The 27834-nt window shown below is 60.7% G+C and overlaps 1 protein-coding gene across 1 annotated transcript; it reads left to right on the top strand.

Moving 5' to 3' along the window:
* Nucleotides 1–789: 789 nt before the first annotated feature.
* COL11A2 (collagen type XI alpha 2 chain) lies at nucleotides 790–27825 on the top strand. Its single transcript, XM_062185930.1, has 66 exons — nucleotides 790–1017; nucleotides 3469–3618; nucleotides 3736–3946; nucleotides 4772–4934; nucleotides 6892–7074; nucleotides 7927–8004; nucleotides 8608–8670; nucleotides 9309–9488; nucleotides 11380–11439; nucleotides 11546–11587; nucleotides 11775–11837; nucleotides 12167–12241; nucleotides 12741–12827; nucleotides 13078–13134; nucleotides 13286–13339; nucleotides 13426–13479; nucleotides 13586–13639; nucleotides 13825–13878; nucleotides 14023–14076; nucleotides 14158–14202; nucleotides 14318–14371; nucleotides 14740–14784; nucleotides 14959–15012; nucleotides 15204–15248; nucleotides 15377–15430; nucleotides 15592–15636; nucleotides 15854–15907; nucleotides 16035–16079; nucleotides 16232–16285; nucleotides 16581–16688; nucleotides 17533–17586; nucleotides 17868–17921; nucleotides 18029–18073; nucleotides 18165–18218; nucleotides 18337–18381; nucleotides 18487–18540; nucleotides 18643–18696; nucleotides 18889–18942; nucleotides 19320–19427; nucleotides 19536–19625; nucleotides 19765–19818; nucleotides 19984–20091; nucleotides 20207–20314; nucleotides 20409–20462; nucleotides 20565–20618; nucleotides 20753–20860; nucleotides 21029–21082; nucleotides 21289–21342; nucleotides 21520–21573; nucleotides 21731–21784; nucleotides 22069–22176; nucleotides 22452–22505; nucleotides 22673–22726; nucleotides 22826–22879; nucleotides 23348–23401; nucleotides 23639–23746; nucleotides 23832–23885; nucleotides 24009–24062; nucleotides 24214–24321; nucleotides 24428–24481; nucleotides 24761–24796; nucleotides 24964–25017; nucleotides 25119–25386; nucleotides 25895–26007; nucleotides 26373–26579; nucleotides 26839–27825. Exons 1-66 carry the CDS (start codon nucleotides 936–938, stop codon nucleotides 26977–26979), a joined length of 5202 nt encoding a protein of 1733 aa, XP_062041914.1. The 5' UTR covers nucleotides 790–935; the 3' UTR covers nucleotides 26980–27825.
* Nucleotides 27826–27834: the final 9 nt, after the last annotated feature.

Below are 27834 nucleotides of genomic sequence, written 5' to 3'. Positions count from 1 at the left end.
CCGGGTGACCCCGTTGCCCGATCCTCCCGGCGGCGCTGACGACCCCCAGTCCACCTGGGGCCCGCACTCCCCTTACCTCGTTGCCCTATCTCCATTCCCTCGGAGCTGACCCGCCTGTTTGTCCCAGTCTCTGGCCTCTCTCTGCCTCCAGCCGGCACCCCCCAGCCCCCGACTGGCAGCCCCCAAAACCAGTTAGTTGCTATCTATAGCCTGGTCTATAAATACCCCACCCCAGGCCTGCTCTGTAATTACACGGGGCGGGCCGAGGGAGGTAATTACGGAGACCTGATTACGGGTCGCGTGGGGGGTGGGGTGGCGACCCCCAGGCCCGCCTCTCCCCTCCCACCGTACCCTAGGTTCCGCCCAGGCTTCTGCTGAGAAGGGGGCTCTGGGCTGTCGGGGCGAGGGGGCTGGGGAAGGGGTGTGACTGGACGTTTGGGTCTGTGAAAGGCAAGGGGCTGAGGGTAGATAGTCCTATTTGGGATTACCGAAGAGGGAGATTTAGGATACTTGAGGAGCAGGGCTGAGCGGTCCGAGGGTCGCCCGAGAAAGAGGGAGGGAAGGAGGGAGAGTGTTCCCGCCCCCGCACCCCAGGTGTAGCGCGGGGGTGGGGTTTCCCCTCTGGCTGTGGGCGGGCAGCTGCGGCCGGGGGCCGGGCCGGGGGCGGGGGCGGAGTGGGGGCTGTGGGCCGTAGGGGTGGCCGGGGACACACAGGAGCGGCGGCCACCGAGGAGGGAGCAGCGCCCGAGCCCCGACGGCGCCTGGCTGCATGGAGCTGGTCCCCTGAAAGCTGTCGCCGCCGGACAGTCTCTGACCTCCCTGGGACGCCTGGGTCGAGGCTAACAGCGGGCTCACTGTCCCCTGTCAGCCACTGGGCGTCCAGCGCCTCCGGCCGGCCCTGGGTCCCTGGGACCTGGCCTTCGGGTGGCCGGGCCATGGAGCCGTGCAACCGCTGCCATCACTTCTTCTTGCTCCTACCTCTGGTGCTGGGGCTGAGCGCCCTCCCAGCCTGGGCAGGTAAGATGAGTCAGCAGCCTGGTGGTGGGAGTCAGGCTGGGGCCCCGAGGGTTCCAGGAGAGTGGTCGGCTGATGCCTGCCTGCATCAGGAGCTTGGGAGCCTAGAAAGGGGGTTTGGGCATCAGAGGTGTGGGCTGGAGTGCAAGACTTTTGGTTCCTTAGAGCCAGGGCAGGGATTGAAGTATCTGGCAGAGGGCAGGTAAGGCGGAAAGGTGGAGGTCCACCCTGCAGGGTTGGTGAGCCGCACGCCTGTCCTGGGTCCTGGGGAGGAGCTGAGATGGCCAAGGCCAGTCTGGTCCAGGCGTTGCTGCTGTCCAGGGGTTGTGTTGTGTTGATGGGTGATGAAGTGTTCCCCAGGGAGCTTTCCAGCTACGGGATGCCAGGGAGCATCGGTGGGTCAGAGTGGAGCACAGGGATGCCTCAACTGTCTGTCCCATTGGTTTCCCGGACAGGGCCCCCCTTCCTGTGCCCTCGATGCTGCCACGCGGCTGGCTCTGGGGAGCACTGGGGCCGGCTGCCAACAGGACGGCAGCCGGACAGGCTGGGATCAGGTGTCTGAGGCCAGAGCCAGGGCTTTGCATTCCTGCCCCTCCCCTCCCCCTCTGGCCAGCCTGGCTCCCCCGGGACCCTGGTGTCCATAACCTCAATCTTTTCCTTCTCTTTCCCAGGGCTGCGAAGTCCTGACTCCTAGGCAAGGGGATTTGATGTCAGAGAGGAGGGACTGAGAGCATTGGGTCCCTGGCCAGCTGGAGCAAGCCTCCCACCCCAACTCCTGGAAATGATTTGACTATTCATTTCTGCTTTGCCCTGCAGAGACAATGGTCCGAATGGCTGCATAAATGATTTAGATTAAACTAGAGAAGGAGGATCTTCCAAGATGTGACAAGTGCGAGCCTCAGGGACAGGGGGCTGAAGTGTATGAGGTCTGGGAACCCCCTGGTGTGGAGGCTGGGGGATGGCCAAGATGACCATCTGTTATTTCAGGGTGAATGGGTTGAGGTGCGCCTCTGAGGAAATAGGTTCCTGTGGAATTCCTAACATCACAGAATAGGGCGATGTGTGTGTGTGTGTGTGGGGGGCAGAGGTCAAGTGGTGAAGGGCAGGCGAGGCCCAGGCCCGGGGCAGAGACGGGGCCGAGGCTGGGAGATGGCGGGCAGGCATATGGGTAGGTTGTCCTTAGGATCCAGCTGTGCTGTCCTGGGTTTTGGTGGTTGAGGGGTGGGGGGGCAGCTCTGAGGTCTCTTTGGCCTGGGGTCTCTGTGAGTCTCTGTGTCTCTGTCTCACTCACCCTCCATCTCTCAAAGCGGCCCTTGTGTGACGGTGTTTGCGGAGCTGCCACCCGCGCCGGGGCCAGGCTTGGGCGGGAGGTGTGGGAGGGGGCAAGGCCGTGGTTTCCCGGCTCCTGGACTCAAAGGGCCTTTTCTCTGCCTGCCCGCCCCACCTCACCCACCCCACCCAGCTCTGCTCTCCTGATCGCCCTGCCCCACACTTCTCTGAAAGTTTTGCTGGAGCCCTCCTTGGGATTTTTCCAGCCTGGAGCTGAGGGGGTGAGGAGTATGTTGGGGAGCGAGTGAGGGCATTTGGGGCCTAGAAGCTGACCTCGAGGTAGACAGGGCTGGTGGCCAGGTCTGCACTCTCTGGATGCTGCGTGGTGGGGGTGTCGGGGCAGGGTCAAAGTTCCAGGTGTGGGGAGCTTGCCCGGGCTTTGGGTGAGGACTCTGATGTGATCCACAGATGTGTGGCTCGGGGCCCTGGACCTGCTCTGGCTCTGCGTGGCAGCTTCAGCCCCCCCACTCCCACTGCTCAGCCCCTCTCCTAAGTCAGGGGCCACAGGCTCCCGGGGCGGCTCTTTTTTGTATCTCCTTCCTCAGCACTTGCAGGATTCTGTCCTCCCTCCCTGCCCCCCTCCCCACAAAGCCTGGCATCCGTAGCAGCTTCGAAGCCCCCTCCCAAGGAGCCTGCTTTCTACTCTCTTCCTGGTGGCTCCCTGCCCCTGCCGTGCCCAGGGTGATCTATTGCCCAGATGTTGTTTGTGCTGGAGACGGGACAGATGCCAGAGACTGGGAGATACAGAAAAGGGAGTGAGGGAGAGGGGAACAGACAAAGAAGAAGATGGATAGAATGTGAGGGCCGTGGAAGAAGAAAGATGGGGAAGACAGAAAGACCAACATGTACAGATACAGAGAGAGAGGGGAGGAGAGCAGATGGAGAGTTGAGAGAGATTCAGAGACATGATAGAAAGAGACAGGTTCACAGGCTGCAAGGCAGAGGTGCAGGGGGAGCGGGAGAGGGGCAGGAGTGGGCGTGCAGTTGGACACCAGGCTGGTGCTGCCCTTCCCTGCGGGCGACTTTGCGTCTCCCAACCAGTCAGGAGCTGTAGAGAGCCGAATCCCCTGTGTAGGTCTCCTGCGCAGGGCTTATCCCTCCCCTGCACCTCACGGTCTCTCCCAGGTGCACCGCCTGTGGACGTGCTCCGAGCCCTGAGGTTCCCCTCACTCCCTGATGGTGTCCGGAGGACAAGAGGCATCTGTCCGGCAGATGTGGCCTACCGAGTGTCCCGGCCTGCCCAGCTTAGCGCGCCCACCCGCCAGCTCTTCCCAGGTATGGGTGATGAGGTGGGGGAGGGGGCTGTGGGTCCAGGATCAGACTCCAGAAGGGAAGGGCGTGTGGCTCTTCTGGCCTCTCACTCCATTTTCGTGTGTCTTTCTCGGGTACCAGGAGGCTTTCCCAAAGATTTCTCTCTGCTGACTGTTGTCCGGACCCGCCCTGGTCTCCAGGCTGCCCTGCTCACTCTCTATAGTGCCCAGGGCACTCGACAGCTGGGCCTGGAGCTGGGCCGACCCGTCCGCTTTCTCTATGAGGACCAGACTGGACGGCCGCAACCGCCGGCTCAGCCGGTCTTCCGAGGCCTCAGCCTAGCAGATGGCAAGTAAGTCAGCTTGCTTGGTCTCTGGCCTGCCTGAGCCACACCTCAGGAGAGAGTGCCCCAGAACCCCCACTGCTTAAACCGGGGAACCCTGCCGATCCTTCTGGCCACACCGCGCCTACCCCCTTCCCCAATTCGGTCCCTTCCAGCCCACAATTTGTGCTTTAGAGTTGCATCCCAGCTCTTCATGTAATCCTAGCCTGTACCCTGGAAAAATCACTTACATTTTTTGAACTTCTCTCTTTCTCTTCTTCTTTATTTTTTTCTTTCTTTCTTTCTTTTTTTTTTAAAGATTTATTTACTTGAAGGGCAGAATGGCAGGAGGGAGAGATGAAGGGAGAGAGATTCACTGGTTCACTCTCCAAATGCCTTTAATAGCCAGGGCCAGGCCACGCCAGAGTCAGGAGCCAAGAGCTCCATCCAGGTCTCCCACGTGGGTGGCAGGGACCCAAGCACTTGGACTACCACCACCTGCCTTCCAGGTCCATTAGCAGGAAGCTGGACCAGAAGCAATGGAGTAGCTGGGACTCGAACCAGGCACTCTGATATGGGCTGTGGTTATCCCAGGCAGAGGCTTAGCCTGCTGTGGTACAACATACACCCTGAGCCTCAGTTTCTATGTCTGTAAAGTAAAGACAATAGAATCGTCACAGTCTAATGAGAGAGCAAGGACGTGGTGGTGCCCGGCGCCTTGTAAGCGCTTGGTAAATGCCAGCCACTGCCCTGATGACTGTTGTCACTGGTTTACCTTTTCCACCCGCATCCTTGGCCCACTTGATTTCCTGCCCACCGCCCATCAGTCACTTGAGCCTCTCCTTTCGCGACCAGGTGGCATCGTGTGGCTGTGGCAGTGAAAGGCCAGTCTGTCACCCTCATTGTTGACTGCAAGAAGCGAGTTACCCGGCCCCTCCCCCGCAGCGCTCGGCCAGTGCTGGACACCCGTGGAGTAGTAATCTTTGGTGCCCGTATCCTGGATGAAGAAGTCTTTGAGGTAACCACAGTAATCAGAGAAAGGAGTGAACTCTGTCCCTTGTCTGTGCCGGTTCTCCTTCTGGCCCCAGGGCTCCACCTTCCTGTCCCTAGGCCTTGGTTTCCCTCTCCTGGATCCATGTTCCCAGAACTAATTTTCTTGTAGAACTAGCTGCCTCTTCTGTGGCAGGGCTGTCCACACCACTTATTTTGACATTTAGTCTTCACCAGTCTACTCATCCGTCCATCCCTTCAACCAGTCCATTGATCTGCCCTCTCTCAGCCCCCGACCTCTCGATGCAAACACGGCTGTATTTACCATTCACTCACCTGTCCATTCACTTACGCACCTACTCATGCGTTGTATCCACACTCCAGCCTGTCCCCACCCCAGCTCAGTCGCTCCCTCCTTCCTGCCATCCCCCACCCTCCCACCCATCCCTCAGCCACCCACTCACCCCAGCTGCCCAAGCAGCCATCTGTTCTTCCACCTCCCTCCCTATTGTTCCTCCACCTCAACCATTCCCTCCTTCAGTACACTCACGCACGCGCTGCACTCACACTGTCCGTCCACTTATGCACCCACATGTTCAGTTCCATCCATCACAAACCCACGTGTACACTCATTCATGAACACTCCATGAAGTCACACTTTTGAGCCCCATTCGCTCATCTACCCATCCATCCACTCACTCAGCCAGTCAACATTTTCTGATACCTGGGGATCACAGGAGACACAGAACAATAATAAGAGTCCTTCAACAAGTTCATTGAACATGCCCTTATCTTTTAAAACTTCTTCTATTTATCAGAAAGGCAGGGAGACAGACAGGCACAGAGATGTCTCCTACCTGCTAATTTACTCCCCAAATGCCCACAACAGCCAGGGCTAGGCCAGGCTGAAGCTAGGAGCCCAGAACTCAATCCAGGTCTCCCACAGGTAGCACATTAGCAGGAACCTAGAGTGGAGAGTGCAGTCAAGACTCAAACCCAGTCTCTCTGATGGGGCTTTGCAATAGCTTAAGTGCCGTACCAAATGTCCGCCCCTCTTTTCTGAACAAAAAATTTGTGCTTATTTTTATTTATTTGAGATGGAGCGAGTGAGCGAGCGAGAGAGAGAGAAAACCCACTCTATTGGTTTACATCCCAAATGCTTGCAACAAGAACTGGGCCAGGCTGAAGTTGGGAGTCGGGAGTTCAATCTGGGGACCCAGCTACTTGGGGCTGCCTCCCAGGGTCTGCATTAACAGGAAAGTGGAATTAGTAGAGTTGGGATTCGAACCCAGGCACTATGATACGGGATGCCGGCATCCTACGTGGCAGATCAACTGGTATGCCAGACACCTGCCCTTCTATTATCGTTTGACTCAGTTCTTCCACATGTGTTTTGAAGTACCCTCAGATAAAGTTTCTGTCATCCCAAGGAGTTCCCAGTTTGGTCCTGGACATCAGGTAATGTCCCTAAACCATAGTGCCAGGCAGGGTGTGCTAAGCAGCACATGTGCACACACATGAATGCCACTGCCATGCAGAAGGGGACTCCCCGCCCCCATTCCTAGGGGTCCTGAGAAGAGGGCCAAAGCACCCAGAGCTGAACTCGTCTCTCCGGAAGCCACCTGAGCAGGCTCCAGCACTGCCGCAGGGCAGGGAGTCGGCAGAGTGAGCTGGACTTGGAGTTGGAAGGCTCGAGTACCAGTGTCGATTCTGCTGTTCTGAGTACCTTTGGCCAGTTACTGCCTTGCTGAGCTTTTCTGAATGGAGTAGTTCTGACAAATGGGCATTAAGGTGGTTGTCCTGCCGACTTTTCCAGAGATCTGTTGGAAAGAGAACGGGGCCATGCCCAGGGCGGGACTGATAACGGTCTCCTCCAGCTGTCTAGGTTCACCTGGGATCGGCCTCCTGCCTGGGGTCTGCTCCCTCTGCCCCTCTGAGTGTCCCCAGCCTCCCTGCCTTGACCTTCTTTCTTCGTTTCTCTGTAGGGTGATGTCCAGGAGCTCGCCATTGTTCCAGGCGTGCAAGCGGCCTACGAGTCCTGTGAACAGAAGGAGCTGGAATGTGAGAGGGAGAGATCTCCCCACCAACCATCTCACAGGGCCCAGAGATCCCCAAAGCAGCAGCCTTCAAGACTGCAGAGGCCCCAAAACCAGGAACCCCAGCGACAGGTGAGGGGCCGGGCAAAGTCCCAACTGCAGAGCACCCCAGGAAGGGAACAACTCAGCCATACCCCCAGGACTGCCCCCCATCCCCCAGAGCCCCCCATCCCATCTGGGGCTCCTGTTCTAGCCCCTCCTTAGTTCCCATCCCCAACCACGCCTGCCTATTCCCATCACGCCCTTCCTCCCAGTCCTCATTCATCAACCTTTTTATTTTCATTTAAAAATAAAAAGAGTCATTATGAGGACTCCGTGGCTGGGAGCTGTGTTCCCTGCTTGTGTCTCCTCCTCTGCCAGTCTTCCTGGAACTTTGCCCTTGGGCGTCCCATCGCTTCCTTGAATTAAGAGATTGGGAGGCAGAGGGGGTAGGAGGGAGGAGAGCAGAGTAGGGGAGACAGAAGCAGGGAGGAAGATCGAGAGGGTAGGCCCAAAGAGGAGCAGTGGGAAGGAGGAGGGATAGAGAGGAAACTGAGGAGTGGTGGTCTGGGGGGGAGGGGGCGGGGAGCCCAGTCCCTGGCCCCCTGCACATGAAGGTACAGGGTTAGGGGCTGTGGGGGCAGAAGGGAGGTTGGATTGGGTGGGGGCTGCGTGGTTAGGATGATACATATGATCTGGGGTCTGAAGATTGGAGGGCCAATCTCTTAATCATGTCTGCTTCTGTCCCACACGGGGGACCATCTCCCCTCTCTTCCCCCCTCCACCTCTCCCCAACCCTCTCCTCATCTCTCTATTTCTCAATACCATGCCTCCTGTTTCCAACCCCCCACGCCATCTCCTTATCCCCTCTCTGCATCGCTCCCCACCCCCACCATGACCCGATCACTTTCCTACCTCTTCCCATCACCCCCTCCTCCATCCCAGTCCCCTGAGTCTCTCTACTATGACTACGAGCCCCTCTATTATGATGTGATGACTGCGGGGACCACCCCTGATTATCAGGTAAACTTGAGGGACCCCTGCTCTCTCCCCTTCCTCCAGCCCCCCTTGCACACGTGTCCCATGACCCCTTCCTCCCCAGTCTGTTTAGATTACCAGGGTTTCCTTACTCCCTTCCCTCTCCCGTGTCTCTCTGTGCAGCGGGCTCCCCCTTCCCCTAGGGGGCGTCGGACCCCTTCCCGAAAGCCTGCCCAACCTGCCAAGCGGTCAGCGGCCCGGCAGGCGTCCTCCTCACCTGGCCGGGGGTCTTTTCCAACCAGAGGCTCTGGCCCTGCACGCAGCCAGCCCCCCCTCTCCCGACGCCCAGCTCGGCAGGCAGCTCCCCCCACTGCCCGAGCCCCCCCCAGGACCAGAGGCAGCGGCTACCGGCAGGTAGAGCCGGGGCATCCAGATCTGTGCCCCCAAACCTCTGTGCATTCGGAGATTTACTCTCCCTGAAATCCCCCTCCAAAGGGGCTGCAAGATCTGAGATTGCCCCCACCCCCCAGCACAGACACGGCCCGGGCGGGACACGTGCTGCTTTGCTTCCCCCTCACTAACCGCCCCTCTCCTTCCTCCCACCTCGTGCTCCTCCCCCCTCCTCCCCTCCCCCGCGCCCCGGGTTAGGACCCTACCCCAGGAGAAGAGGAAGGAATCCTGGAATCCAGCCCCTTGCCACCCCCTGAGGAGGTAACTCCACACCCTGCCCCTGCCCCAGCCAGGCAGGGATGGGGAACCCCCTAGGACCCCCTCCCCTTGCCCTGTGTCTTCTTGGTGAACTAGAGCCTCCTCTGGCCGGAGGGCTTTGTCCTGTGTACTTGTGGTCTCTGTCCCCTGGTCACTCTGAGTTGAGCCATTGTCTTCTGAGTCCTTGCGTCCTTCCGTTTTTCTGTGAGTCCAGAGTAATCGTCTCTCTGCGTTGGTGTTGAACGGTCTTACTTGTTATGTCAGTCATATTTCCATCCAGGAGCCATGTTTTCGGTCCATCGCTATCACCCTTTTTCTTTCCCCATCTTGCTCTCCATCTTTTTGGGTCATTCCTTGAATTCCTGTGTCTCATTGTGTTCACTGATTGTCCACTGCGTTCAGCCCTCCGGCCGCCCTTCTTATGGGATGATCTTCTGGACGTTTCACCCCGTGGTTGGCCTTTGGTGACCAGCCGCTCTCTGTATGCCCATGCCCCGCGCTCCTCTTGGGAGGAAAACTCCAGTCCCGCTTACCCTCAGAATCCTTTGGGCTAAAAGTTGTCACAGTCTGGGGGCCCAGGGAAAACCTCCTCTCAGCCCTAATGCCCCCGTCTACCCCTCTCCCTCCCCATCCCCGGGAAGGAGCAGACAGATCTCCAGGTCCCCCCCACAGCATACAGGTTCCAGGCAGAGGAATATGGGGAGGGTGGCACGGACGCCCCGGCAGGGCCCTACGATTACTCCTATGGCTATGGGGACGATTACCGCGAGGAGACCGAGCTCGGCCCTGCCCTCTCTGCGGAGACAGCCCACTCGGGAGCCGTAAGTGCAAGGAGCTCCTCTTTGTCTTGACCCCCAGCGTGAGCTCTGAGAACTGCTTCCTGTTGTTTTGATCCTTGCCTGTTGGCTGTGAGCTACTTCCCAGCCGTGGTTTGAGATGCATATGTTGCTTGAAAAGATTACTCCCTGCCTCTTCTTGCTGAGTGTCGTGGAGCCTTCTACCCAGGGCAAGTGGGATTTTTTTTTCTTTACTCCTATGGCTACTTCCTGTCCTTCTTGGTCACTTCCTGCCTAAATGGAGCTGGATTTTATAAAGCTTTTTATCAGTAAGCCTTAACTCGTAACATCTGTTTCCATCATTTCTTTGTGGTCAAAACATTTCTTGTCCGTGTTGCTGCTGAGGGATCTAACTCCTGTGTTACCATCTCTAACCTACAGGCGGCTTCTTGTCTGTCCCCGGCTTTCTCCAGCCATGGTGTTCATCTTGGTCACTGTGTCAGATTGGACTGAAAGGGGTTTATTATTTGTGTTCTGGCTGTTGTTTTTCATGCTATTTTGTGACAGTTTCCTTGGACAGTAACCCACTTCCTGTGTGTCTTAGGTCATCTAAATCACAGAGCTTCTATTGTGGGCCTAGATGTTTATCATAGCCAGTTTCTGTATGTCTAGACTTGATGTTTGTGTTATTATCATTCCCTTTGTAAGAGCTACTTTCTGTCTTGTGAGTTTCTTCTCTCTCAGTCAGGGCAGCCATTTTGGAGTTGAAGATCCACTTCCTGGATCCTCTTTTCTTGGCTGCTTCCTGTCTGTCCAGCCACTTCCTGTTTGTCCACTTTGTTTTCTAGTTGTCTTGGCTGTGTTTAATTTTTCTTGGCCCTGATACCATTCTTGCTTCCAAGTGTTTGTCCCTTGGTTGTCTCCCTTAATTGTTTACCATGCCTTCAGACACTCCCTGGCAGCTGGAATATTTCCTGTCTATTCCACTTCATCTTTTGCCTGCCTTGCAATTAATGGCTGCCGCCTCACCCCTGCTGCCTCACCCCACGCCTCCCTTCTCTAATATCCCCACCCTTGACCCTTGGCTGCCTTCCCCTGAGACTGCATTGTCGATATTTGGGTTTGATGTGGGATTTGGTCAGGATGGAGGTGGGGGGGCATTCTGGGGATCTTTGTTGGTGGCGGGGGGGAGAGGGGGGCTGTCTTCCATTCCCTGTGCTGATCCTGGTTCTGACCCTAGAACTGAGGACAGGCAACAGAGTGGAAGTGTGGGAGGGAGGGAACTGGTGGGCTTGGAGTACAGGTGGGGGCCGGAGGAAGAGTGTTGTATAATTGGAGCTTGAGTAACTGAGACCAAGAGCTGTATTTTCCCAAAGGCCAGTTACCAGGTTTGAGTTTGGAATATCAGTGGGGACTGTGCTCCACGAACCCCTTGATTTTCTAAACAGATTTCCATGGGTAAAGGTGTTTCTTTTTTCTTTTCTACAGAAAGACTCATAGCTTTCCTCAGATCCTCACATGGGTCCATGCCCTCCTCCTACCCTCAAATAAAAATCTATCTCAGTCTTAGATTTTTGTTTGATGGACAGGGGTAAGGGCGAGGAGGCAGTGGATGATTTCTTAAGGCTCCAAGGATTTCTGGGGCCTGAGGGAGTTTGGAGGGCAGGATGGGGTCCTCCAGAAGAAGGTTCTGGAAGGCTGGGGTTGGACCTCTGGGACACGGGAGGTTGTGTTTGCTGAGGTGGGGTTGGGGCCCTGGGGGTCGGGAAGCCTGGGAGGTCTGTGAAGAGGGTGTCTTGGGATGGGGTGGGGGATTTGGGGGTGGGGTCAAGAAAGTCTGCAGGCACTGAGCTTGAAGCTGTAGTCGGGAGGGGGACGTTCTGGTGTCTTGGCTGCTCACAGACCCCACTGGGGGTTACATGTGTGTCTCCCTCAGACTGCCCATGGACCCCGGGGCCTGAAGGGAGAGAAGGGAGAGCCTGCGGTGCTGGAACCCGTAAGTCACACTGCTATCGGAGCTGAGCGTGGTGGAGAGAAGAGCAGGAAGCAGAAGTGGGGGTGCTAGCCTTGTAGCCTCTGATTTTTAACCTTTGGCCCTACAGGGTATGCTTGTGGAGGGGCCTCCTGGCCCAGAAGGCCCCGCGGTGAGTTTAGTTGTGACCCTCCCTGGACACCCTTCTGTGCTTTCCCTGCAAATTCCTCCCTCTCAGAGGCTCCCAGAGTCCCTGCAGCCAGGGACTCCAGATCTCTTCCATAGAACCCGCATCCTCGGTCACCTGCTGCTCTTCCGTCTGATGCACTCACCTGTCCCCCTCCCCTTGTGCCCCTCAGGGACTGACTGGTCCCCGTGGCATCCAGGGGAACCCAGGCCCAGTTGGAGATCCTGGCGAGCGGGTAAGGGAGTGTGTGTGTGTGTGTGTGTGTAGGGGGTTGCAGAGAACACAGTTGTACCCGGCGATGGTAGCCATGCTCAGTAATTCAGTTGGCTGATTCCTGAGTGAGGGGCCTGTGCTCTCCCCAGCACCCAGAAAGGAGCGCAGACTCTGATCGCAAGGGGAGGAATTGGTGCTTCATATTCGTTTTCCTCCATGGGGTGGTAGGGTTCAGGAAAGCTAGAGGGAAGTCTGCAATGATTCTGTCTAGAAGAGTTTCAAATCGATGCCAAGACACTAGCACCTCCTGTCTGTTCTCCCCCTATTTTTCTGTTTCTCTCCCCTCTCCAGGGTCCCCCTGGCCGAGCTGGGCTCCCTGGATCAGATGGGGCCCCTGGCCCTCCTGGTACATCCCTCATGCTCCCAGTGAGTTGCCTTCTGGGTGTGGAATGGGTTGGTGGGGAAGGCAGGGGAGTTGTGTTGTGTCCCCAAGAAACAGAAGGCCCGGAAGGCTATGGTGGAGGCTCTAACCACCCTCAACCTGTGGGTGTTGGTCTTTAGGGTAGAGGTATCAGAGCCTCATCAGACGACCAAAAGTTGGGTCATCTAGAACAAAAGTTGGGTTATCTAGAACCAAACTTGGGTCATCTAGAACCAGGCAGAAAATCCTGCATTTCCACAGGTCTAGAGCCCAATGAGAGTCTCTGGGGAAGAAGAGACTAGAGGGGAGGGAGGAGGGGAGGCTGCTGAGTTTCTGAAAACCTGAGTGGTTATCTGGGACCCACGGGAGATGTGGAGGGGTGGGGGAGGGCATGGGGAGTGTCTCAGCACAGAAACAGTAATGCTGGATGAAGCCTCTGCCCCGGAGGGAGGTTTTCATGAATTTCTTGGGGGAGAACTTGGACCCTTTTTCCTTGCCCCTCAGTTCCGGTTTGGCAGTGGTGCGGGTGACAAGGGCCCTGTGGTGGCAGCCCAGGAGGCTCAGGCCCAGGCGATTCTGCAGCAGGCACGGGTGAGGAGGGGGTCCCGGTGGGGGGAGGGGTGTGATGGCGAAGGGAAGACTCCCGGAGAGGGCTGGAAGAAGAGGTGGGAATGGGTGGAGGTCTTGGAAGAGTCTGGGCTGGTCTGGGCCTGGAAGGGAGCTTGGGGAGCACACAGGGCGGGGGGGGGATGAGGGTGTGGCATGGGGAGTTTGGAGCATGTGCTGGGGTTGGGGGTTCTCCACTGCCGCCCCCACAGTCCTGTCTCCCCTACTCCCCTAGCTGGCGCTCCGTGGACCTCCTGGCCCCATGGGATACACTGGCCGCCCTGGACCCCTGGTGAGTGAGTGGGGGGTTGGGGTAGAGGACCCTTTATTTGTGTGTGGGGGGTATGGATAGTTCTGGAGAGAAAGCACATTGAAAGTTGTTTGGCTTCTTTCGGGACCACTGTGTGTCCTTCAACATGGCCATCCCCTGTTGTCACTCGCAGGGACAGCCTGGGAGCCCTGGCCTGAAAGGAGAATCTGGAGACCTGGGACCTCAGGTGACCTTCCTGCATCTGATCCCCAACCCAGGGCTGGCCCCTCTGCCTCAGCTCAATAACCCTTCCCCCATCTTTCCCCACCCCAGGGCCCCAGAGGACCGCAGGGCCTCACTGGTCCTCCCGGCAAGGCTGGGCGAAGGGTGAGTGCCCCACGGAGGGTGAGAGAGGTGTTGGTGGGAGGCAGGGCTTGGATCCTGGGAACTGTACCCTCCCTGGCTTGCTCCGACACTCCCTCTGCATCTCCAGGGCAGAGCAGGTGCCGACGGAGCCCGTGGGATGCCTGGAGAACCTGGAGTGAAGGTAGCAGCCCAGGGTCCCCCTCTACCAGCTGTAGCTCCCGCCCCACCTGGGCTCATTGTTTTCTGGATATGACTTACTTTCCCAGGTTTCCCCAGGATGTAGCCCCTCCCAACTCGGGATACAGCAGGGAGGGATGGGCTGGCAAAGGGGTTGGTCCTCACTGTGGCTGCTTCTCTTTCTCCTAGGGTGACCGAGGTTTTGACGGACTCCCAGGGCTGCCTGGGGAGAAGGGGCACAGGGTGAGTGTATTGGGGGGAGGGTGTTGTGGTGGGGGAGTAGAGGCTGGGAAGAAGGCAGGCCTGGGGGGAGCTCACTGGGGTGGGTTGGGGTCTGCCTGGGCTTGGGGCTCTCAGGACCCTCTGACCTGCTGCCCTGTTTTCCAGGGTGATACTGGTGCTCAGGGCCTTCCTGGGCCCCCTGGTGAGGACGGAGAGCGGGTGAGTGTGTGGCAAGGGCAGGGCTGGGTGCAGGGGGGGGTCCAGAAGGCGAGGGTGCCCTCACCGTATCCCCTCCTGTAGGGAGATGATGGCGAGATTGGGCCTCGGGGACTGCCTGGAGAGTCGGTGAGTGTGCACTGGGCCGGGCCGGGTTCCAGAGAGGCCAGGGGAGGTGCATGGGCATGGAGGGGACACATTTTCCTCTTGTTTATACTGTCTTGTTTCCCAATCCTGAATGTAGGGGCCTCGTGGTCTCCTTGGCCCCAAAGGCCCACCTGGTATTCCTGGACCCCCGGTGAGTGACTACCTGGCTTTTGATCCTGACCTTGCCCCTTTACCTCTCGACCTCCTCACCCTTCCTAACTGCCTCTCCCTCCTCCCCCCTGCCCCGCCTCCCCTGCTCTGTGGCCCAGCCCTGCTTTAGCCTTTACCCATGAGGCATTTGGAGGGCCATATGGGGCAGGGCACCAAGGGCTCTAAGCAGAGCAAAAAAAAAAAAAAAAAAAAAGAAAGAAAAAGCCTCCCTGTGGTCTGGGCCCACGTGTCCTTGCTGAGGTTTGGGGAAGACCTGGAATCTGAGCGTCCGCTGCGTGGCCCCTCAGAAACCACAGGGCCCTGCCTGCCTCCTGCCCTCCAGCCTGGTCACGCCCTCTCTCATTGCAGGGAGTCCGGGGCATGGACGGTCCCCACGGCCCCAAAGGGAGCTTGGTGAGTGATGGGCATGGCGACCTCAGCCTACCCCCAGAGTCCCTGCTGGGGTCCTGTTTGCCCCTGGCCTGCTTCCCTCTCCTGCCTGGGCTGCTGTCCCTGCTGGGACTTGGCTGTGTGCCCTGTTCCTCCTGACCGCCTCCTTCTCACCCCTGCCTGGTCATCTGTTTCTAGGGACCCCAGGGAGAGCCAGGACCTCCTGGACAGCAGGGCACTCCAGGGACCCAGGTGAGTGGTTCTGCTCATCCCTCTGCCTCTTCAGCCACTTTAGCCCTGGGCATCCCCTGGTCAGACCTGGATGAAGACAGGAAACTCAGGGTCCCAGGCCTCTGTTTTGTGGCCCATGCTCTGAGTGGAGGGCTGCCAGAGGAGCATGGCCACCCCAGCAGCCCCCATGACCCCTCTCTCCCTGCGTGCAGGGTCTCCCCGGGCCCCAGGGTGCCATCGGCCCTCATGGAGAGAAGGTGAGTGACAAGTGATCTGGGGTGGGTAGGGCTTCCGAGGGAGGTCAGGGAGCCCTTCACGCCTGTTGAGCTCTGGCTGGGTTCACACCTGCCCCTCTAGTGCCCCTGAGCCACCTCTCTTCCTGCAGGGTCCTCGAGGGAAACCAGGGCTCCCTGGCATGCCTGGCTCCGACGGACCCCCGGTGAGTGGGCCCCACCTCTTGGTCCTGCACCTGTGCACTGTATCACGTGCTCTGCTGGTGCCTGCCCATGGTCACAGGGGGCATTTGTGTTAGAACAGTAGGGAGGGATGTAGGGAAGTGCCAGGGGTCAGCTGTCACATTCCCTATCTCCTGTTCCCCAGGGTCACCCAGGGAAGGAAGGTCCCCCTGGAACCAAAGGAAACCAGGTAAGATCTCCCATTTCTCCTCTCCCCCCTCCAAAGGCATCTCCCCCAGACCCTGAGGCCTCAAAGTCCTTGGGACTTCCTTGTCTTGGTCCTGTGCCTCTCACTGTACCCTCAGTCCCTGTGCTCTGCACCCCTGCCCACAGCCCACTTCTCCCACCCCTGAGGCACCCACAGCACACCCAGGCCCCTGGGTAAAGGCTTCTCTTGCTTCTTCCAGGGTCCCTCTGGGCCTCAGGGTCCTCTCGGATACCCAGGACCGCGAGGTGTCAAGGTAACGGGCCCCCAGGCTGGGACGTAGAGGACTGTGGTCAGGGCAGTGACATGCGGTCTTGGGAACTCGGTCCTTCCAACCCAGCCTCATGCCTGTTCGCTCTGTCTCTCTCCCCTTCTAATTCCAGGGTGTGGATGGAATTCGGGGTCTGAAGGGTCATAAGGGCGAAAAGGTGAGCACAGTTCCCAGCGCTCGGTTCTGCCCCCCACACCCCTGCTGCCCATCTCCTTTCTCCACCCCCTCCCCCGCAGCCTGCCCTGAAATCCACCCCCCACCCCGTGTTCCCTGAAATCCTCCACTTTAAGCCCCCCCTCCCTTTCTCAGGGCGAGGACGGCTTTCCTGGGTTCAAAGGTGACATAGGAGTGAAAGGTGACAGGGTGAGTAGAAGCCCTGCCTGCAGTGCCCCTCCACTGCGTGTCCTGGGGATCCTCCCCCACCAGCTCTGGGCTGCGCTCCCTCTGAGCCTGAGCCCCGTGCAGTGGCAGTGCTATGGTCTGGGCCACACAGGCCCTCCAGCCTCACCCCCCTGCCCTGTGGGCTCCTTGTCCTGCAGTATAGCTGGGACCTCGGCCAGACCCAGTCAGCCTCCCTTGCTGGTGTTCACCTCTCCTTTTGGGGGGCCCAGACCCTGCCTCCAGCCCCTGACACGCCCCTCCCAACCCTGTCACACAGGGCGAGGTTGGAGTCCCTGGTTCCAGGGGAGAGGATGGTCCCGAGGGGCCGAAGGGACGCACTGGACCCACAGGAGACCCTGGGCCTCCCGGACTCATGGGCGAGAAGGTGATGGGGATGAAGGACCTGTGCCTGGGTGCTCTAGTGGGGGGGGGGTTGGTGACATGGGCAGGGGGTGCCAGCAGCTCAGGTCAGTGAGTCAGTCGGAGATGGCCGTGCATTTATTCTGCCCAGCACCTGATGGATTGAGGGGGAGTGTGTGAGTGAAGGAAAAGCCCCTGTCATGACGAGTTTGGGAGCAAGGCGTAGAGAGCGCCTGCCAGGGCGAGGGAGTGAGGCTGCGGCAGGTGCGAGAGGGGCCCAGGGGAGGGCAGCTCCTGCTGTGTACCTAGTGTGTGCCAGGCCCCGTGTTAACCTGTCCTGGCAGTCCTGGGAGGTGAGCAGATGCCAGCCTGTTGTGCAGGTGAGGTGCGGCAGAGGCACGAGGATGTTAAGTGCTTGCTGCTCACATGGCCAGGGCAGAGCCAGGGTTTGAACCCAGGCCATCTGGCTGCAGAATCAGTGCCTGCTCCCACCCACGGCCCTGCAGCTGCCTCTGGGGCACTAGCCTGGGAGCCTCAGCGGAAAGAAGGTGGGGGTGTGTGTACCACCTGAGCAAAGGGGCGGAGCCTTCAGGAGGCGTGGCCTTGGTGGAGCCGGAGCAGGTGCTTGGGAAGATGGAGCAGAGGCTGACAGTGGCCAGGGGCAGCATCACAGACACGGGGCAGGCAAGGGCCGGGCTCTGGAGTTGAGGGAAATCCACTCTCAGGAAGGCAAGGTTGCAAAAGTCAGGCAGCCAATGAAGCAGGGCTTTGGGGAGTGTTGTGGGCTCTGCTCTTGGAGGCCTGAGGTCCCTGGGCTGGAGCAGTGTCTGGGCTCCTCCCCTAATTGCTTCCTGTCTCTCTCTCCACAGGGCAAGCTGGGTGTTCCTGGTCTGCCTGGCTACCCTGGACGCCAGGGCCCCAAGGTGATGTGAAGTCCCTGGTTGCTTGTCCTGACCCCCGATTTTAGGAAGCAGAGACTAGCAGAGCAGAGTGGGGGGACCCTAGAGAGAATGTAGCCAATGCTTGTTCTGCAGGACATAGAGGCCCAGGCGGCGGCAGGAGTGGTCCAAGGCCACCTAGTTAATGGCAGGGCCCAGATCTCCCACACTGTGGCCTCTTTTGGCCCCTTTGCCCTTCCCGAAACTTCCCCATGCTCCCCATGTTCCCTGTGACTTAACTCCCCCCCATCTCTTATCCTGCACAGGGTTCCTTGGGATTTCCTGGTTTTCCTGGAGCCAGTGGAGAGAAGGGAGCCCGGGTAAGCAGGGGGAAGGGAAGGGGTGCTGAGGGAGGGGCGAGGAGGGTGGGAGGGGTCTTCAGGGAGTCCTGCCCTGGCTGATGGTCTCTCTGCTTCCTCCCCACCAGGGCCTGTCGGGAAAGTCAGGGCCTCGAGGAGAGCGGGGCCCCACGGTGAGTGCAGCGGGGAGAGACCTGGCTTGCTCAAGGTGCACAGGATGCAACCGGCGTCTCTGACTGCTCCCCTCCCCTCCCCTCTCTCTAGGGTCCGCGGGGCCAGCGGGGACCCCGGGGTGCCACTGGGAAGTCTGGAGCTAAGGTGCGTGCTCTCTGCAGGCTCTGTCTGCCCCCTGCAGCTGAGGCCCAGCGCTCCCTCGAGCCCTCTGCGCTTGGGGATTGTTGGGAAGCAGCTGCCCCACTCTGTGTCTCCCCCGCAGGGGACATCGGGCGGTGATGGCCCCCATGGGCCCCCTGGAGAGAGGGTGAGTGTGGCTCTGTCTCTTGCCCCCAGTGCTCTGCAGCAGGGAAGCTGTTTCCTGCCCAGCATCCTCCTCCACTCCCCTGACTCAATCCCTCTCTGTCTCTAGGGTCTCCCTGGACCTCAGGGCCCCAATGGATTTCCTGGTCCCAAAGGACCCCCGGTAAGATGGCCACTGACCTCTGACCCACTTGGGGCCTCTGAGTCCTTCTTCTCCATCCCCCCTCCCAGCCTAGGGTACACCTGACACCTGAACCCCTTCCAGGGTCCCCCAGGGAAGGACGGGCTGCCGGGACACCCTGGCCCAAGAGGAGAAGTGGTAAGTGATGCCCCAGTCACCCCTGCCCCAGGGCTGTGTAGAAGGGCCTGGTCTCACCAAGCACATGCTGGCATGGCTCAGACCCACGGCCCAAGGCTCGGTGTGGGCGTGCCCCTGCCTGTGAGTGCCTGGAGCTCTGCCCCACAAGATCCATGCCTGCTGTGACCATGCGGTCCTCTCTTCCTCTCACAGGGCTTCCAAGGAAAGACGGGCCCCCCTGGACCCCCCGGAGTGGTGGGACCTCAGGTGGGTTGGTCCCCGGGGAAGAGTGGGCCTAAGACCCTGAAGTGGGTGCATCTACTCCTGTTCCTCCACCACTCCTCCCTGGCCCTTGTTTGCCTGAGATGAACCCCTGGGGCTAGGACCAGTGGTGGGGGCTGGGGTTGGGGGGCAAGGGCCCTGAACTCCCTGGTGTCCCTGGGCCCTCTCATCGCCTCGAAAAGGAGGCAGTTCCCCAGCAGGGACACAAGGTGGTGCAGTTGCTCCACGCTGGAGAAGAGTGAGCCCCCAGGCCAGGGGGGTTTCCCAGTGGCTTTGGTGCCTGACCAGGGACATTTTCAGGGTGGACTCTCTGGACAGTGGGGGGAAGTGCCTGAGAATGGGGACCTTCTGCCTTTCCCTAGGGAGCAGCAGGAGAAAGTGGCCCAATGGGGGAGAGGGGTCACCCAGGCCCCCCAGGACCTCCTGGAGAGCAGGGACTGACGGGGACAGCTGGAAAAGAAGGCACAAAGGTCAGTGGGGGCTGGGGCTGAAGGGACACGGAATGGGACTCTGGGGGGCAGAGCACTCTGCCCACTGGGGGGCCTGGCTGTGGCTCATCACCCCTCCTTTTCTTCTAGGGTGACCCTGGTCCTCCTGGGGCCCCAGGGAAGGATGGTCCTGCTGGCCTAAGGGGCTTCCCAGGGGAGCGAGGCCTCCCGGGCACTGCTGTGAGTGTGACCCCAAAGTCACGGCATCCTGACGCTCTCTGTGTCACCCCCACTCCTGGCCTCTCCCCCACCCCCCGCATGGAGCCCTGTTCCTGCGAGCTTCCATCTCCCCATCTCACTAGGAATCTCTGGTTTGTAGGGCGGTCCTGGTTTGAAGGGGAATGAGGGTCCCGCTGGTCCCCCTGGCCCTGCGGTGAGTCTGGGTTCCGGGGTGGGGTGGTGGGAAGGGGAAGGAAGTGGGGGAGGGTGGCGGGGAAGCATGAGGAGCAGCCCCTGGTGGGGGTTGAGGGTCTGGGCAGAGGGCATCCAGGGTCAGCCATGGGGTCTTCTTGGGGTCTGACTCCATTTTCTCCCTCAGGGCTCTCCTGGGGAGCGAGGTGCAGCCGGATCTGGGGGACCCATCGGCCCTCCAGGGCGCCCAGGCCCGCAGGGTCCCCCTGGAGCAGCAGGCGAGAAAGGCGTCCCGGTGCGTGGGGGGGCCCAGGGGCGGGTTCTGTGAGCACGGAGGGTTCCCGGGGTGGGGGTGGCTTTAAGGGTGAGGGCCGCCTCCAGGCCATGACTCCCTTCTTCATTTCTTGCAGGGTGAGAAGGGGCCAATTGGCCCGACTGGCCGTGATGGGGTGCAGGGCCCTGTGGGGCTTCCAGGTCCTGCTGGACCCCCGGGTGTGGCTGGCGAGGATGGAGACAAGGTGGGGAGCGCAGTGGCCTCCTTGCCCCCTGAACTGCATCTCCCTACTCCGCGCACCTGCTCTCTCTAACCTCCCCTCTGCCTTCCCCTCCCAGGGTGAGGTGGGAGATCCTGGACAGAAAGGCAGCAAAGGGAACAAGGGCGAACACGTAAGTGTCCCTGACCTGGATCGCTGCCCGCTGGCCTTTAATCCCAGTCCCTCCTGGCCTCTCTTCCTGTCTTGGTGTCTCTGACTCTCTTTTCCCCTCCAGGGTCCCCCTGGACCTCCTGGGCCCATTGGTCCTGTGGGGCAGCCTGGAGCCGCGGTGAGTGGTCCCTGGGGTTGGAGGAGGGAATGGGGGGCTTGGGGTCTGGGGCCCAGCTGTATGTGGGCTTGTGAATACAGAACGCCTGACTCACGCCGCATCTTTGTGTCTTTGTCCCTGCCCCCTCCCCCCAGGGAGCAGATGGGGAGCCTGGAGCGCGGGGACCCCAAGGACACTTTGGAGCCAAAGGCGATGAAGGAACAAGAGGATTCAATGGGCCCCCAGGACCCATCGGCTTGCAGGTGAGTTGGGGGGGGGGTGAGAGATGGGGTAAGAATGGGGTTGTCTGTCCCAGACCCTTGCCAGCAGCGGGGAGGTGGAGTCAGAGGCCTGATGGGCATGTGAGGTCCAAGAGGGCAGAGCCGTGGCTGGGGTGGTCACTTGGGTGTGTGCTTTGTACACCTGCACAGGGTTTGCCAGGTCCCTCTGGAGAGAAGGGAGAAACAGGAGATGTGGGTCCTATGGTGAGTGTGACCCCTACTGACCCCAGCCCCACCGACTAGGCACCCCCTGCCCAGCCAGCCCCCACCCAGTTCCCCACTGCCAGTCCTGCTGCCTGCACCAGTGCCCCAGCCTGATGGCCCTGCGTCCTCCTCTGGCCACCTCCACCCTTCGTGCCCATCCACTGCCCTGTCTCTCACTCCCCTTCGGCATATCTGTTTCTCCCCAGGGACCACCTGGCCCCCCAGGACCTCGAGGCCCGGCCGGACCCAACGGTGCTGACGTGAGTCCCTCGGGATCAGTGCGGCCGTCCCCTGCCTCCCTCTCCCCAGACTGAGACTCCGGTCTCTGCTCTGGTGCCTGGGAGGCCTGCTGCTGTCCACCGCAGTGACCTGGGACCCTCTTCCAAGCCTCTGCCCACCCCGCTAAGCATCGGCCTCTCTTTCTGTTTGTCTTACAGGGCCCGCAGGGCCCCCCAGGAGGTGTTGGGAACCTGGGTCCCCCTGGAGAGAAGGTAACTGGCAAGGGGGTAAATGGGGCAGTCTTGGGGTGGGAGCTGAGCCCATTTTCTGCGCATTTTGGATGGGCTGGGAGAGATGAGCGAGAATGAGATGTAGGAATATTGGGATTTTTTTGGGGGAAGGAGGTTTCTGACCCCAGTTTCTTTGCAGGGGGATCCGGGAGAGTCAGGATCTCCAGGGGTCCAGGGTGAACCAGGTGTCAAGGTGAGTGCTAGCTCTGAGCTGAGCCCCTCAGTGCCCTTTACCCACTCCGTGCCAGCTCCTTCCCCACTCCTCCCTTGGGCTGGAACTGCTCAGCCCCCCACCCCCGTCCCTGTTTCCCACCATGCTTTGCGAGGCCTGTCCTCTGGGCCCGAGTGAGCCCTCCTGCCCTTGCCTTGAATGGACGAGGGGGTGGGGAGACGCTGAGGGTGTCTTGGAAGCTGGGGCTGCACCCCTGATTCTCAGGATGCCCTCACAACCTTCGGTGCCCTCTGCTGCTTCTCTAGGGTCCACGTGGGGAGCGTGGCGAGAAAGGAGAATCGGGGCAGCCAGGAGAGGCGGGACCACCAGGGCCTAAGGGCCCCACAGGCGACGATGGCCCCAAAGGGAACCCCGTGAGTCTGGGGAGGTGCTGAGAGGAGGGCTGTGTGCGTGAGAGATGGGTGGGGGTGGTGCTTGGGAGGAGGCTCTGGGAATGGGGTCTCCTGGGGGCATGCATGGGAGGCGCCCTCTGGGTTGTCCTCTGAAAGCGTTAGGTGGCCTGCCATGCTCAGCTGGGTCGGAGGGGACATGGGAGACCCTGTTCGTGCAGCGCAGCCTGTGGAGAGGGAGGGAGTGGCATGTGTTGCTGGGTGCTGTAACCCTGACCTTCATTCTCCCTCTGCATTAGGGGCCTGTTGGTTTTCCTGGTGACCCCGGCCCCCCTGGAGAAGTTGGCCCTCGGGTGAGTCTTAGCCAGGGCGGGGAAGGGGTGAGGAAGGTGGGACTTCCGTGGAGGGCCTGCCGTGGCTGATGGGCCTGGGCATTGGGAAGCCAGGGGGAGGCAGGGCAGGAGGAAGGGTGATGACTGCCAGGTCAGGGGCCCACTCTGACCTGGCTGCTTCTTTGCAGGGCCAGGATGGTGCTAAGGGTGACCGCGGGGAGGACGGCGAGCCAGGACAGCCTGTGAGTGACCAGTGCTCCCGCCTCCCCACCGAGCTTCAGACCCCTACCCCTCTTCTAAAGCCCACTCACACTCACCTACCTCAATTCCTCCCTCCCTAGGGATCCCCTGGTCCCACTGGGGAGAACGGACCCCCTGGACCACTTGGAAAGCGGGTAAGCAAGGCAGACACCCAGGACCCTGGATGGCTGTCCTTGGGTGGGTGGATGCAGGATGGAGCAGTGGTAGTGGCGGCAGGGAGATGCTCGTGTGTGTGTGTGTGTACCAGCGCGTGGGCTTCTGTGTGTCCCGTGTGCCCTGGGCATGCTTGCTCCTGGGTTTTGGTACTAAGTTCTTGCCAGGGCCGGTGGTGTTTGCTGAGGAGGGGGCTGGTTTTTCTGGAGGGCCCCTGCTGGGCTAGGCTTCATCTTGTAGCAGCTGGGGTAGGAGGCGGGCCCCAGGTGGGCTGTGGGCAAGTGGATCTTTACCAAGGCATGGAAGGGCCCACCCTGTGCCCTCGGGTCTAGCCATGACTGTTCTCACCATCCGGGAATTGGCCCGCTGCGTGTGTGCCCAGGAGGACAGCAGCGGCGAAGGCCAGGCCTGGCTCTGCACTGACCTGCCCGCCTCCTCTCCTCCTGCAGGGTCCTGCCGGCACGCCCGGTCCAGAGGGGCGCCAAGGAGAGAAGGGCGCTAAGGTGAGGGCAGGGCCACCATGCACTAGAACATTCCTGCCGTGTTCCTGCACTCAGTCCTGTCTGCAGATGCCTGCCCGCGCCCACCTCTCCCATGCTGAATGCTTCGGGGCCAGGGCTCCCCTGGACTTGCTCTTGCCCCAGGGGCTGCTGTCATTTGGTGCCTCCTCCCTGTCTCATCCCTGCCTCCTTGGACCCCCTGCTGTCCCCACACCCCCCTCCTTTGCCCTTGTGTTTCAGGGGGATCCCGGGGCCGTGGGTGCCCCAGGGAAGACAGGCCCTGTGGGTCCTGCTGGCCCAGCGGGAAAGCCTGGCCCCGATGGCCTGAGGGGGCTCCCGGGCTCAGTGGTGAGTGTGACGGGCATGGCGGGCCGAGGGACGGGTGCCGTGTGGGGATGCTCCTCCTGACCCCGCTGCCCCCTGGAATCTGCAGGGCCAGCAAGGCCGTCCTGGAGCCACAGGCCAGGCTGGACCTCCAGGCCCTGTGGTGAGTGACGGGGCTGGGGCTGGTGGAGGTGAGGTGAGGGCCAGTGGAGGAAGAGGGAGGCGGTGGTGGTGCGGAACAGTCCCCTCCTTTTCCTGGAGACCACGACTTCCTGTCTCCCCACAGGGACCCCCAGGGCTTCCTGGCCTCCGGGGCGATGCTGGAGCCAAAGGAGAGAAGGTGAGTGACAGACACACAGCCATCACCTTCACCCCTCAAGCCCAGGGCACCCCGAGTGCTGCCGCTGCGCCAGTGCCCCGTGCTGTTCTGCCCTTTTCCGCCATCGTGTGAGTCCTCCCGTAACCTCCTCACCTCCTGTCCCCTTCTCCAGGGTCACCCAGGTCTCATTGGCCTGATTGGGCCCCCTGGGGAGCAAGGAGAGAAGGGTGATCGGGGGCTCCCTGGGCCTCAGGGCTCCCCAGGACAGAAGGGAGAGACGGTGAGTAGTGGGTGCGATCCTGGGCTGGCGGGGACACTTGGGAGGGGGAGCGATGGGGCGGGGCTGGGGATGAGGGCCCAGTTGAACGAGGCCCCTCCCTTCCTAGGGCATCCCAGGAGCATCCGGCCCCATTGGTCCTGGAGGACTCCCCGGCCTCCCTGTGAGTACCCCATGTGTCCCTCTGCTGGGTCCCCTAAACCCCAGCGCTTCCTCCCATGACCTCCCAGTGACTTCCGGCCACTGCCAGCCTAACTTGGCCTCAGGGGCCCCCATCTGTCCTCACAGCCCCAGAGCTGCCTCCCCCATCCCCACCTTCCCTCAGGCCTTCCCCTCCTGAAGCAACCAAGGGTCCCGTGGACTCGTGCCTGGGCATCTCCATTCCTCTGAGTCCCACCCTTGCCCTGCGGTGACTGTCCTTTCTTTGCTCCTCATTTCACAGGGACCTGCTGGCCCCAAAGGAGCCAAAGGAGCCACAGTGAGTGACCCCTGTCTGCTCTGACCACTGCTCCCCGCTGCTAGACTTGAGCCTGTCTCCCAGGCAGACATAACCCCCCGCGGGGAGAGGGATTTGACCCTTCTGTGACCTTGATCCTACCCTTGCCCTCCTGGCTGCCCCATGACCTCAGTTGCTCTTTTTGTCAGGGCCCCGCTGGACCCAAGGGAGAGAAGGGCGTCCAGGGCCCTCCGGGACACCCGGTGAGTTAGAGCCCAGGCCCGCTTCTCTGAGCATCCCTCTGTCCCAGCCTCACGCTCACAGCCACCTTGCCTCTCACCCTCTCCACCTGTCCTTTCCCTAGGGCCCCCCGGGTGAGGTGATCCAGCCACTGCCCATCCAGATGCCCAAGAAGACGCGCCGTTCGGTGGACGGGAGCCGCCTGATGCAGGAAGATGAGGCTGAGCCCACCGGCGGGGCCCCGGGCAGCCCCGGGGGGCTGGAGGAGATCTTCGGCTCACTCGACTCCCTGCGCGAGGAGATCGAGCAGATGAGGCGGCCGACCGGGACCCAGGACAGCCCCGCTCGCACCTGCCAGGACCTGAAGCTGTGCCACCCGGAGCTGCCGGACGGTCAGTGTCGCTCAGGGAGCAGATGTGAACAGGGTAGTGGGAGGGGGTGCTGAATGAGCAGCGTGGGTGTGTGGAGCCGAGGGGAGGGGCTTGGAGTGGTGGCTTTTCACCGACCAGGGCAGACACATTTCAGTGTGTCAGTTGTCAGCCAGCGAGAGGGTCCTGCCTGATGTTGGTGTGGACCGGCTCATCCTCTGCCTGCGTCTGCAGATACACACTTGGGCTTGTGTGTACACCAGTGGTTGTATCTGAGTAGCCACCTCCACACGGGGCACCTGCTCAGGGAGCTTGGGACAGTGCCGGGGGCAGGGAGAGGGGGCACGGAAGGCCACTGCAGGAGGATGGATGTATTAGGGGCTCTGGGTGGGAAGTAGGGGGAGGGGCCGGGAGAGAGCACTGTGGAGGGTTAGGGGAGTTGAGCCGCGGGAGGGAAGAGGGGATGTAGGGGCAGAGGGCATCTTGGAGCTCAGGACCTTGGCCCTGACCGCCCTGCCCCCTCGCCCCACAGGAGAGTACTGGGTCGATCCCAACCAGGGCTGTGCTCGGGATGCCTTCCGAGTTTTCTGCAACTTCACAGCAGGAGGGGAAACGTGTGTGACGCCCAGGGATGACGTCACACAGGTGACAGCTGGCCCACGACCGACCACCCCTCCCCTGCCACCCGTGCATCCACTCGGTGTCTCATGGATTCTGTGTTTCCACGATGGGCTCCTTGGCTGTTGCCACCCCAGAACCTGCAGGCCCTCCCCTTCCTGTCACTGCCCCCAGGCCTCTGATGCTCACTTTGCTGTCCTCTTCTCTTGATGACCCAAGACAAAGCTTGCCTTCTGTTTCTCCCTACTCCCTGGCTCCCGGGCCACCTGCTTCTCTCCTGGCCCTTTGCTGGAGCCCACTGCCCGCTCACGCTCCTGGCCCAGCTCCCCTGGTTCTGTAGATGCTCCGTGGCTCGTCTCTACCTGCCCTGACCCCGTGCCTGTCTCCTGCAGTTCTCCTACGTGGACTCCGAGGGCTCCCCGGTAGGCGTGGTCCAGCTCACCTTCCTGCGGCTGCTCAGTGTCTCAGCTCACCAGGATGTCTCCTACCCATGCTCTGGAGAAGCCCGTGAGGGTCCCCTGAGACTCCGAGGGGCCAACGAGGACGAGCTGAGCCCGGAGACCAGCCCTTACGTCAAGGAATTCAGAGACGGCTGTCAGGTGGGAACCGGGAAGAGCTGGTGGGAGACAGATCCCAGACTCAGGCTGGGAGAAGCGGGTGGAGGGACCCGGTCAGGAGGGCGTGCCGGTGTCAGAGAGACCGGAGGGAGCTCGGACAGGACGAGGAGGGTAGGAGAGGTGGAAGCCCACCTCCGTGAGCCGAGCTCACCTGGCGCACGCACCAGCGTCACAGCGCACAGGCCTGAAGTTGGGGGGCTTCCTCCGTGCCCACTGCTCATTCTCCGCTTTCTCCCTCAAGACACAGCAAGGCCGCACGGTGGTGGAGGTGCGGACGCCTGTGCTGGAGCAGCTGCCGGTGCTGGATGCCTCCTTCTCAGACCTGGGGGCCCCCCCGAGACGGGGAGGGGTGCTGCTGGGGCCTGTGTGCTTCATGGGCTAGGACTTCTGTCGTCGGAACCAGGCCCACCTGGAATCCCGCAGCAGCAGCTCCGTGCCTCTCCCGAGAAGGCTCTTCCTTACCTGGGATCCTGGGCCTGGGTCCTGGGAGCCCCCTGCAGGGCCCGTCCTGGGAGGAGTGAAGTCCATGCCGGGGCGCGCCAGGGAGGGCTGGCACCGGGGCTCTCGGCCCTCCCGCCTGGAGCCTGTGACCTGTTAGAGAGCTGAGGCCCTTATTTAAAACTGACCTCCCCATCACCCCAAACACGTGGAAGAGAAAGGACACTGTGTATTTTGTATTTAAAAGTAATTATATTAATTATTTAAAGAGTGGAAAGCAAAATAACAAAAAAGATAAAGTGAGAAACACCAACAAAAACCAGCACACATTGGAGACGGGGCGTCCAGGGGTGGGCCCGGCACCCTCTCCTTGCCTCAGGGCTTTCCTTGATGAACTCCACCCCCCCACACTCCACCAGCTGCACCCACTGTGAGCACCGGAGCAGATGGTCTCCTCTGCCTCAGGGCTCTGCCTCTCTCTCCCCAGGGAGGGGCTCCCTGGCCCACGCACCTGCCGCTGCCTTTGGCTTGCTCTGGTGTGGCAGCCTGCTGTTCGGCCAGGGCAGGAGGCAGTGAGGGACAACACAGGGCCTGTGCTCAGCAGGTGGTTGAAATATGGAAATTCTCCCCCCTCTTGGCCCTGGAGCCCTCCCTGCCATCCTGGCCACCCAGCCCCTCCCCTTCTCAGATCCTGCGACTGAAGGGTTCCTGTCTGGCGGGGATGGAAGGGGCTCCGCCTGTCCAGCCCGGTGTCCCTTCTGACTGATGGTGAAATAATGTGATTGTCTCCTCCCGGGAG

This window comes from Lepus europaeus, chromosome 3 (assembly GCF_033115175.1).
Source record: "Lepus europaeus isolate LE1 chromosome 3, mLepTim1.pri, whole genome shotgun sequence".
Lineage (NCBI taxonomy): Eukaryota > Metazoa > Chordata > Mammalia > Lagomorpha > Leporidae > Lepus > Lepus europaeus.
The sequence above is the reverse complement of the archived record's forward strand: the minus strand, read 5'-3'. Positions and strand labels throughout refer to the sequence as shown.